Source organism: Papio anubis, chromosome 5 (genome assembly GCF_008728515.1).
Source record: "Papio anubis isolate 15944 chromosome 5, Panubis1.0, whole genome shotgun sequence".
Taxonomy (NCBI): Eukaryota; Metazoa; Chordata; class Mammalia; order Primates; family Cercopithecidae; genus Papio; species Papio anubis.
The window spans coordinates 138,728,854-138,741,111 of record NC_044980.1 but is presented as its reverse complement, the minus strand read 5'-3'; the positions used below and the strand labels follow the sequence as shown (position 1 = coordinate 138,741,111).

Sequence of the window (12,258 nt, the reverse complement as noted above, 5' to 3'; positions counted from 1 at the left end):
GGCCAACATGGCAAAACCCAGTCTCTATTCATAATACAAAAATTAGCCGGGCATGGTGGCACACACCCGTAGTCCCAACTACTTGTGAGGCTGAGGCAGGAGAATCGCTTGAACCTGGGAGGCAGAGGTTGCAGTGAACCAAGATCATGCACTGCACTTCAGCCAGGGCAACAGAATGAGACTTTATCTTAAATAAATAAATAAATAAACAAATAAAATAACCCAGGAGGGGAGCAGGTGAATGAAAAGATAAATATCTGAAATAAGATTGGCCCATTAGTGGATAATTGCTGAGACTAGGTGATGTGTACATGAGGGTTCATTATACTATTCTTCCAACTTTTAAATACTTTTGAAATTTTTTGTTGTAAAAAGTCCAAAAAATAACAGGATAGGGATTGAAGAGCAATCCAGCAACTGATTGCTAAGACATTTTGACTGCTAAAAAGTTTTAAAATAACAACAACAAAAGTGGTAGCCAAGAACTTAATATTCACTTTCTATTTTTGATCTTCCCAACAACCTTGTGAGTCAGAGGTGAGTTCTCATTTTTTTTGGTGGGAAACAAGCTCAGTATTGATTGGTCCTACATCCCACCATTGGGCTGGGGAAGAGGTACCTGGGTCTAAGGCTGCCGTGGTTTCTCCTGTACAACACTGTATCTCTGGGCGGCTCATGACAGTTCTTTACTCAGGGGGCTCTGGCAAAATAGAGAGAGAAGTGGGAGGCCTTCTGGTCCTTTCTTGCTTTCAGCCATCTGCCTGTGAAATCCTGCGAAGGCCTTACCTGGTAATTTATGAGAAAGTTTAAGGGGTTATCTTCACCCAGCGGGTACATTTTCAAAAATTTGACAAACACATTTTAGACACTCAGTAGTCCCCATAAAAGGCATTATGGGGGCAGATAATGATAACATGGAACAGAGCAATGGGAGGGGATATGTGTTCATCTAATGGTACCTCTTCTCTTTTCTACCCACAACTCTTTGGGAGTGCTCAGTGAGTTCTGGAGTGCTCTGACAACATCGCTTATGAGTATGAATTTGTTGAGTGAAAATTGTAAAATAAAAGAAATATCTATCTTGGGAGATATCATTATAAGACTCTAAATGTAGGGTTAATTTATCTCTGTAAATTACCTCAAGAAGGAAGATTAACTAAGAATCTTAAATATAAATTTGAACTGGGAGAGTGTCCAAAGAAAAAAAATATGTATACTAGTACTAAGTAAAACCATTTCTCATGGCAGCCCTGAGTACCATAAAGTTGGGTTGGGACTCCTATGAAAGATAGTGGCAAAGGAGTACCCTGGGAGAGGATCTGGACTTGTAATAGTTAAAGCTCCCAGAAGCTACTTTATTCAGACTATTTCAAATATGGGGTTAAAAGGACAGTCAGCTTTACAGACCTCAGAATTCCCCCAGGCACATGACAGCTCATCTTCCCAGATGAGGAGCCCAGGAAAGACACTTGGACTTGTCATTATCATCCTGGCATAAGATGGAGGACAGTGGGGGAAGGAATCACATTCCTTACACTGACTTAAGTGACCCCCACCTTTTTCTCTCTCTTATCTTTTTTGTTCTGTGTAATCAGAAGAGGGGTTTGGAAACTCAAGGGCACATAAGTGAACAAAACATCAAGCCTGCTCTTAAAAGATTTTCAATCTTAAGCATGTTGGTAAGATATATATGTGGTATTTATCGTGCAAAGAAGGTGTTATATGTTCTAACATATATGTTACAACACAAGTATAAATAATGTGCTGTGAATACAAGAGAGATGTATATGAGAGAAATAATTCTGTGGAGGAGTGGTGGCAAGAGCTTCCTTGAAAAACAATATGCTTATGGGGCCTTGGGGTATGGATATGAGTGTAACAGGTGGATGCAACAAAAATAAATTCCAGAAGGAGCAGCAATTATTTATTCAAAAAACATTTGTTCATTGCCCAGAATAATGCAGGCATTGTGCTGGGTACAAGTACAAAAAGCAAAGAGGTGGCCTAGTACATGGTGTGCATATAGGAATGTACATACACCACTGTACTTTTATGTGTATGCACGTGTGTGTGTCAGCAGACCTAGGAGACCAGGAAGTGAACTGTAGCCAGATCCCGGAAGGTCTAGAATATCATACTAAAAACTCACTGAGGGAAGGGAGCACAGGTCTGTAAGTCTGGGACCTGTTTCTACCCTTGAGACGTTGTGCAAATTACTTAATCTTTTTGGGAATTCCTAGCCAGCACAGTCAGGCAAGAGAAAGAAATAAAGGGCATCCAAATTAGAAAAGAGGAAGTCAAACTATCTCTGTTTGCTGATGATCTTACACCTAGAAAACCCTAAAAACTCCTCCAAAAGACTCCTAGATGTGATCAATGAATTCAGTAGTCTCAGGTCACAAAATCAATGTACACAAATTAGCAGCATTGCTATACAGCAACAACAAACAAGCTGAGAATCAAATAAAGAACTCAATCCCTTTTACAATAGCTATTAAAAAAATACCTAGGTATACCAAAACAGAGATATAGACCAATGGAACAGAATAGAGCCCCCGGAAATAATGCCACACATCTACAACCATCTGATCTTCGACAAACCTGACAAAAACAAGAAATGGGGAAAGGATTCCCTATTTAATAAATGGTGCTGGGAAAACTGGCTAGACATATGTAGAAAGCTGAAACTGGATCCATTCCTTACATCTTATACAAAAGTTAATTCAAGATGAATTAAAGACTTAAATGTTAGACCTAAAACCATAAAAACCCTAGAAGAAAACCTAGGCAATACTATTCAGGGCATAGCCATGGGTAAGGACTTCATGACTAAAACACCAAAAGCAATGGCAACAAAAGCCAGAATTGACAAATGGGATCTAATTAAACTAAAGAGTTTCTGCACAGCAAAAGAAATTACCATCAGAGTGAACAGGCAACCCGGTAGAATGGGGAGAAAATGTTTGCAATCACCCATCTGACAAAGGGCTAATATCCAATCTACAAAGAAATTAAACAAATCTACAAGAAAAAACCAAACAACCCCATCAAAAAGTAAGCAGAGCAAAACAGACACTTCTCAAAAGAAGACATTGCAGCCAACGGACACATGAAAAAGGTCATCATCACTGACCATCAGAGAAATGCAAATCAAAAACCACAATGAGATACCATCCACACCAAAGAAATGGCTTATCAATAAAAAGTCAGGAAACAACAGGTGCTGGAGAGGATGTGGAGGAAATAGGAACACTTTTACACTGTTATGGGACGGCAAACTAGTTCCATTGTGGAAGACAGTGTATGATTCTCAAGGAACTAGAACTAGAAATACCCATTTGACCTGTACTTATCCCATTACTGAGCATGTACCCAAAGGATTATAAATCATGCTGCTATAAAGACATGCACATGTAAGCTTATTGTGGCACTATTCAAAATACCAAAGACTTGGAACTACAACCCAAATGTCCATCAATGATAGACTGGATTAAGAAAATGTGGCACATATACACCATGGAATACCATGCAACCATAAAAAAGGATTAGAGTTAATGTCCTTTGAGTGACATAGATGAAGCTTAAAACCATCATTCTGCGAAATCATCAAGGATAGAAAATCAAACACCCACGTAATTCTCATTCATAGGTGGAAATTGAATAATCAGGAACACACTACATGGAACATCACACACCAGGGCCTGTTGTGGGGTTGGGGAGGGAGGAGGGAGGCATTAGGAGATATACCTAATGTAAATGATGAGTTAATGGGTGCAGCACACCAACACATGGCACATGTATACATATGTAACAAACCTGCACATTGTGCACATGTACCAAATTAGTGTGTGTGTATATATATATATATATATATATATATATATATAAAACCTAGGTATATACTTAACCAAGGAGGTGAAAGATCTCTACAAGGAGAATTATGAAACACTGCTAAAAAAAATAATAAATGACACAAACAGAAATACATTCCATGTTCATAGATTTCATGGAAGAAACAATATTCTGAAAATGACCATACTGCTCAAAGCAATCTACAGATTCAATGCAATTTCTATCAAAATACTAACATCATTTTTCACAGAAGCAATCCTAAAATTTATATAGAACCAAAAAAGAGCCCAAATAGTCAAAGCAATTCTAAACAAAAAGAAAAATTTGGAGGCATCATATTATCTGACTTCAAATTATGTTACAAAGCTACAGTAACCACAATAGCAAGGTACTGGTATAAAAGTAGGAATATAGACCAATGGAATAGAATAGAACCCAGAAATAAAGCCAAGCACTTTTTTTTTTTTTTTTTTTTTTGAGATGGAGTCTCACTCTATCAACCAGGTTGGAGTGCAGTGATGTGATCTCGGCTCACTGCAAGCTCTACCTCCCAGGTTCACACCATTCTCCTGCCTCAGCCTCCCAAGTAGCTGGGCCTACAGGCGCCCGCCACCACGCCCGGCTAATTTTTTTTGTATTTTTAGTAGAGACGGGCTTTTACTGTGTTAGGCAGGATGGTCTCTATCTCCTGACCTCATGATCTGCCTGCCTTGGCCTCCCAAACTGCTGGGATTACAGGCGTAAGCCACCACACCCGGCCAGCCAAACACTTTTAAACAAGTGATTTTTGACAAAGCACACAAAAGCATAAACTGAGGAAGGACATCCTATTTAATAAATAGTGTTGGGAAAACTGAATAGCCACACGCAGAAGAATGAAACTGAATCCTTACCTCTCACCATATACAAAAGTTAACTTGAGATGGATTAAAGACTTAAGACCTGAAACCATAAAAAAATCTAGAAGAAAACCTAGAAAAACTCTTCTGGACATGGGCCTAGGCAAAGAATTTATGACTAAGACCACAAATGCAACAAAGACAAAAATAAATAAACGAAACCCAAGTAAACTAAAAAGCTTCTGCACAGCAGAAGAAATAATCATAAGAGTAAACAGAAACCTACAGAATGGCAGAAAATGTTTGCAAACTATGCATTTGACAAAGGACTAATATCCAGAATCTACAAGAAACTCAAATCAGTAAGAAAAAAGCAAACAATCCCATTAAAAAGTGGGCTAAAGAAGATATACAAGATATATAAGCAGCCAACAAACATATAAAAAATGCTCAATATCACACTAATTATCAGGGAAATGCGAATTAAAACTACAATAAGATCCCACCTTATCCAAGTCAGAATGACCATTATTAAAAAGTAAAAAAACAGTAGATGTTGGCATGGATGTGGTGAAAAGGGAGCGCTTATATACTGCTGGTGGAAATTTAAATTAGTATAACCTCTATGGAAAACAGTTTGGAGATTTCTCAAATAACTAAAAGTAGATCTACCATTTGATCCCACTACTGGGCATCTACCCAAAGGACAAGAAGTCATTATAACAAAAAGACACCCACAGGCATATGTTTATCATGACACAATTCACAATTGCAAAGATAAGGAATCAACTGACAAGTGGATAAAGAAATGTGTGTGTGTGTGTGTGTGTGTGAGAGAGAGAGAGAGATCTGGAGGCTATAATCCTAAGTGAAATAACTCAGGAATGGAAAACCAACATTGCATGTTCTCGCTAAGTGGGAACTAAACTATGGGTATGCAAAGGCATACAGAGTGGTATAATGGAAATGGGAGACTCAAAGAAGAGAGGGAGGGTGAGGGTGGTTAATGGAAGAAAAATTATCTATTGGGTACAATGTAGGCTACTCTGGTGATGGGTACATTAAAATCTCAAACTTCACCACTATACAATTCATCCATGTAACCAAAAACCACTTGTACCCCTAAAGCTACTGAAATAAAAAAATTAAAAAAAGACTAAGAAAAAACGTAATCTTTCACTCCCAGAGTTTCCCCGTTTGGTAAAATGAGCATACCAGTACCTACTCTGAACAGTTTTGAGGAGAGTCAAATGTTTGTAAATCACTTATTGTAGTTTCCGGCTTGTCGCGATCACTCAATAATGGGATCCATTAATAGTTTGGGGAAGAGAAGTGGCTGAAGGGATTTGGATTTTGCAAGAGGTCACTATGGAGGCCATTACTGGAAGTATGGATGGGGGTGGGAGGGATTGGGCAGGGTGAGGCGAAGTGATTGAGTGTGGGCTCTGGGAGGTCAGTGAGGAGGCTGGAGCAATAGTCTAGGCAAGGGATGCAGACCCAAACTAAGGCAGTGAAATGGGATGGGTAAAAGCAATGACTATTTAGGTGGCACACTGAGCTTACTGACTAGCTGAATGTAGGAGGTGAGGGAAAGAGAGCTTTCCAGTTGCAGAGCAGTTCTGCTACCCTGCATCTGTGATACAGAGGGAGGGAGGCTGAAGGATAGGGATGGGGAGGGGGAGGGGAAGGGGAGAAAGAGGGCGTATTGAGGAGCAGAACTTCTTAGGAAAACAAGCTTCATTGCTCTGTGAGTGTGGGAGGCAGTGGGGCGAGCAGGCTCCACATCCTGAACCAAGTCAACTTTAGAATCTCCAGGGAAGGCCCTGCACATGTGACTTTCCCCAAACAGGTATTTCTGAAGGACTTCTTTCTAACTTGTGTCACGTGCAGTTGACTTTCTTTGTCTCCAGGACTCTCCTAGAGGCCAACTGCATTGGTTTCAATCCACCCACTTAACTTCCTGCACTGTAGTTTTCCACAGAACTTACTCAGCATCTTCAGGTCTAATCCTGAATTGTTTTCAAGTGCCACTGTTTTTGTCTGTAGTTGCAGTCTACTACTCCAAAGGGTCATTCTCCTGCCCCATCCAGAAAGTTTCAAGTGGTTTCCCACAGGTGGAAAGACAACGACACAAAGGGGAAAAATACCTCCGCTTTGGGCTTGAGACTGAGGAATCACCTCCCATTTCACTACAGGAGGAGAAGGTATTATCTTTGGGAAAAGACACAAACCATACATCATGTCTGACAATGGTAACGCTATGGATAAATAAAGCCTTTTCTATAGGTGCAGACTTAGGACAAATTCTTGACTGTAGAGAAGAGAGAATGCTGGAAGCCCATGCAAGAGTCATAAGACAAACTAGTAAGGAGGCTGCAGAGGATCCAGGAGGCATTCATGAATTGGTAGAATAAGGCTGTCATAACGGGGCCTTTAGATATATAGTATGTAGAGCAGTGAGGAGGTTGGCTGCCTGGCACTACTAGAGACAATTCACCTATTTTTAGAATACTAAATTATACCTAACAACTTGAAGCCATTCATATATTTTTCTTTGGGGGCCTGGTTTTGCTTTTATAGTGCATAGATAATAATTTCCCTGCCTGCTAGCTTTTATTACAGTTTGAATGAGGGATGAGGAGACTGGGAGTAAGAAGAGACTTTCTTTTTGAGACTGAGTCATCGCGCCTAGGCTGTGATCTTCCACTGCAAGCTCCTCACATTCCTGGTGGTTCACCATTCTTCCGCCTCCTCAGCCTCCCTTGTAGGTAGTTGAATTTGCATACACAATACAACTGCCTGCCATTTTTGGCTTTTAGTAGAGACGGGTCACCGTGGTTCCCTGACCCTTGTGACCCGCCTACTGGGCCTCCCAAAGTGCTGGGACAGGAGCCACTGTCATGCCTCAAAGAGACTTTTCATTGAGGATGATTACCACCACTACCTAACTTAACTAGCCCATCTATCCATCCATTCATCCATCCATCCATCCATCCATCCATGCATCCATCTACCTACCTACCTACCTATAGATTCATCCATCTCATATTAGTTTGAGGTTATATTACTCTTCTTGCTTTGGTAGTGGAATCTCCAATACTCACTATGGTTACTAGCACATCGTAAGCATTCAACAGATGTTTATTGGCTGGAAGAGTTACACTAATCTGTAATCTTTCTTTAAGAAATTAATTTTTTCTCCAGTCTTCCCTACGTATATGTCACCACCACCTGCCCAGATATCTACGTTAAAAGTCTTGATTCCTTGATTTATTGAGTACCTGCTAGGGTCTAGGCACCATGTGGGTTGCTGGAGTGGGGAAGGCAGGGGGAGTGTGATGAACTAGACCCAACCACAGCTCTCAAGAATGTTAGAGAAAAGGGAAGAACTTGTCATTTGCTCAACTTCCTGCTTGTCTTTAGATAGAAGTCATAAGTGGGCCATTTCGAGTGTGCTTTTACAACCTTTGGTCAAATACGTAGAAATCCTTCCAATCCACAGCCATCTGAGTGGAGAAAGGCTGCTGTGAAGTGGTTCCCTGGTCATCGGATGTGTGAATGCCATACTGTGGAATTCTCACTATTTGTGAAAACTACTAAGGAATAATACGTGTTTTGAATCCTACTAAGCTTCTCCCACTCTAGTCCAGCCTCTGTAGATGACATAAATGCCCAGAATAAGAATTTTAAAAGCACACGGAAAATGACTGGTGAAATCTTTTGCGAAGTCAACTTAGAGCTAAGTAAGCTAGCTTATTTCTACTGAGTGTGGGCTGCACTTTATATATCTATGACTATATATAAAGAATCCTTTCAAAAAACTCTGTGCCTCTTTGGCTTAATTGTGAGTCACAAGGCTCCCATTTTAGAGTGTATGTTTTTGTGTGTGTGTGTGTGTGTGTGTGTGTGTGTGAAGGAGAACTTTGGGCATAAAGCATATATTAATATGTACTTGTAAAGAAGTGCAGTGTGTATGTAGAAAGTTTTATAGCTTTTGTTAAAGCAAGGGAAGTGTAATGGGGGAGAAAGAGAGAGAAAGTGTGTATGTGTGTGTGTGTGTGCATGTGGTGCAGGTGGTGGGCAGAATTACATGAGCAGCCAACTTCTTAGTGACCCAGACAGTGGTATAAGATATGAAGCATTGTAGGAGGTGATTGTTTTCCTTTCAGAATAGCACACAGGTCTTTGAGGAGCCCTTGACTTTCTCTTACCTCCTTGTCTTGTTAAAAAGGGATTAGAGTCCAATTAAGCCTTTTAATCCCAAGGTAGAAATTCATGTTTAAAAACAAAATTTATGGCTCCTTAAAAAAAAAAATATCAGTACAAGTTGAGTTTTGCCCTTTCAAGTTGCCACCTGCGTGGTCCCAAAGAGTGTTTTCAGCTGAATACCCAACATTCAGCTCTTCTTAATTACTTTGCCTCATTCCTCCAACTCCTTCATCTTTTAAAGTACCCTTCAACATAAATAGCCATATGCTACTAGAAATACTTCAGCCTCTGGATTGCCACGACCACCCCAGGTTTATTTCTCTTCAGTTGGCAACACAGTGACCAGGGTTAACAACAATAGCATTAAGAGCTAACACTTATTGGATGCTTAGTATATGGCAGGCATCATGGTGCTAGGCACTTTACATGCATTATCTTATTAGGTACTCCATCTGGAAACACCCAGGGCTGGCTTCACCAGTGTGTGACTTACATAGCCACACAAGGCTCCTTGCTTGGTTTAATGCTCTGCTGTTCCCATCTTGAAATTCTTGATTATTTTTGAGCAAAGGACTTGTATTTTCATTTTGGACTGGGTCCTACAAATGTAGGTAACCAGTCCTAAGAACATTCAATAACCCATAGTTTCTTTTTGTTTCTTTTGCTTTCTTTCCATCTGATGCCTAATACATTGCCAGAGGATGGGACAGTGAATCTCAAATTATGATGCCAAAACACTCTTGAGAAAATAGGTGCCATCATCTCTTTGGAGGGAAGTTCTCTAAGGGACAGGAATGATATCATGGCTCTCAGCAAGGGAAAGAAAAGTATCTGTGAGAATTTGGATAAGTTGTTTAACCCCTCTAAACCTAAGATCCCTCATCTGTAAAATGAGGATAATAGTAATAATACCTAACTCACAGGGTGTTCAAGGATGAAATAAAATGTTTATACAATTCTGACATGGAATACATACGGCATTAGTTACTAGTAGGGCATTCTGGGTGCTTAGCTAGTAGTAAACATCAAATATTGTTTGTGACATGGTATGAATCACTTGCCCAATTCAAAAGTGCCCTAATCTCAGGAGATTCTTCCCTACCTGTCCCGCTGAGCTGGAAGGAATGTCTGCTTTCTCCACGGGCTGGGTGATCACAGAGGGGTTGCTGGAGCTGATAAGCACTGGGGTGCTGATCTCTACCATATGGCGTCCTGAAGGAGAATGGACCATCCGGTTGAGAGTGTTCAAGGCTGTTGTGATGGAAAATTGCCCGGGCCCCTTCCTCCTGGACCCTGGGCCCCTACGGAGGGTAGATGTGTTGCCTCTGGAGGATGAGGACACCAGGGACAGGTTTTTTGTGCGGGATGACTGGCGACCTTTGTTCTTCTCTAGAAGGTGTCTTGCGGTGAGGTTTGGCTGAAAAGACAAAAGGTCCAATGAGAAGTTTGTCTTCCTGATCTAATGTACGTAGCCAGTTCCTACCCACACCCATCTGAAACCAGGTCAGATGCCACCTCCTTGGTCACTGGCTCAGATGCTCATTCCTTGGTGAGCACAGTAACAGCTTCCATCTTCTATCAATGCATCCTCATGACTTTGCTCTATTAATGCATTCTCCCAACTTTCCTGCAAAGTAAGTATTACTCTTTTACTTAATAAGCCATGATGCTCTTCCCTGGCTGAGTATATTTATTCTTCCTTTACCCATTTTCCCCAGTCAGTTCTGGCTGTTTTCACCTAGTGGACTTCTCCCCTCTTCCTTTAGCCATCCTGGAATCCCCCGCTAGGTTGGCCACTTCCCCTTCCTGGTGCTCCCAGCAGCCCCTGTGTTTCCCGATCATTGTATTTTTCACTCCAAACCACAATCCTTTACTTGCCTTTCCCCCACTAGTCTGTTAGCCATCTGGGTTGCAGGGACCTTCTACACATGATTCTCTCCTGTACCCCAGAGTAGATGCTTAGTGCTTGTGGAATAATGAGTGAATGAAGTTGCTCAAGTTCATACATTTCATAAGTGTTTGGGCCAGAATGTAAGTGCATTCAGGACCCTGAATTCTTATGCTAAGACTGTCTTTTACTACTTCCTTTAAATATGTTCATGTAATCACCCTTCTTCCTTGTTCTATGTCTCTTAGTCAGTGATGTGTTAGTAAATCAGCTGTCAGAAAAAAAAAAAAAGTAACAAGGAAGAAAGAAAAAAAATCCCTGATTCGTAGAGTTTTTCAAGCCACCAATGGTTAAACACCTGGCTGGAAAAATTCCTGAAAATGTAACAACCAGCTCTTGTGATCTAGTTCCAGACAACTCCAGTACACCACTGTGTTATGTCTGTCTTCCCCACTACATCGATCCATTCTCACAAGAAATACATAGTAATATTTTGAGTACCCTACTCACTGAGGGCCCCTGTGGGTTCATTTCCTTTGGAAATCTGAAACATGTTGACAAACAAGAGTTAGTGCAATAACTCTTAAATTTTTGGATGATTACCTAAATTTTCGTTTTTATAATTGTTACCAGTTGCCCTCTAAAACCATAGCTCATTCTAATTTAGAAATCCAACTATAGAGGTAAAAGAAATTTGCCCATTAAAGAATTTTTTAGCGATAATGTACAGAGGATTAAAATAACTGAGACAGAAAATTTTATTGAATGTGACTTTTGTTGAGGAATAAATAAAGTTCTTAAAAAGAAAATTTTAAAAAAGATGTGGTTCTTACCTCAAGAAGCTTATAATATTGTGAAAAACTCATTCAATAGGGGAATGAGGATTATTATGTCCACTTTAAAGATAAGGAGGCCGAGGCCTGGAAGGGGTGACTTATAAGTGACAGAGCCAGCATGTAAACAACTAAACAAGAAACCATCAAATAATTATAAGTGCTCTGATGTGATAGAGAGGGATTGGGGGAGGGAGCTACTTTAAATTAGGGGGTCGAGGAAGATCTGCTGAGAAGAGGGCATTTAAGTTGAAACAACAAATGACAAGAAGGAGCTAGCTATGTGAAAATGGAGGTAAGAACATGCCCAGAAGAGGCACCATAAGTTAGTGTGAAAGTCCGTAAGAGGGAAGGAGCTCAGCTTGCTTGAGAAAAAGACAGAAGAAAGAAACAGAGAGAAGGCTGGAACAGAGCATGTAAGGAGAAGATGATAAAAGAGGCCATAGAGACAGGCAGGGGCCAGATCACAAGAGCCTCGGAAGCTTCCATTTTATTCTACATATAATAGGAAGTCTTTGGCAGGACTTAGGTAGAGGAGTGATATGATCTGCTTTATGCTTTTAAAAGCTCATGCTACTGTTTGGCAGTTTCTTAGAAAGTTAAACACATACTTAGCATCTGACCCAGCAATTCCACT

At 40.5% G+C, this 12,258-nt stretch overlaps 1 protein-coding gene across 3 annotated transcripts in view; it reads right to left on the bottom strand.

Annotated features, from left to right (window-relative positions):
- Positions 1–12,258, bottom strand: part of SH3RF2 (SH3 domain containing ring finger 2) — a 127,500-nt gene that overhangs the window by 42,971 nt on the left and 72,271 nt on the right. For all 3 annotated transcript variants that reach the window (XM_021939830.2, XM_021939829.2, XM_021939831.2), the window contains exon 5: positions 10,003–10,317. In XM_021939830.2, the coding sequence (XP_021795522.2) occupies positions 10,003–10,317 (315 nt within the window). The remainder of the gene's footprint in view (positions 1–10,002; positions 10,318–12,258) is intronic.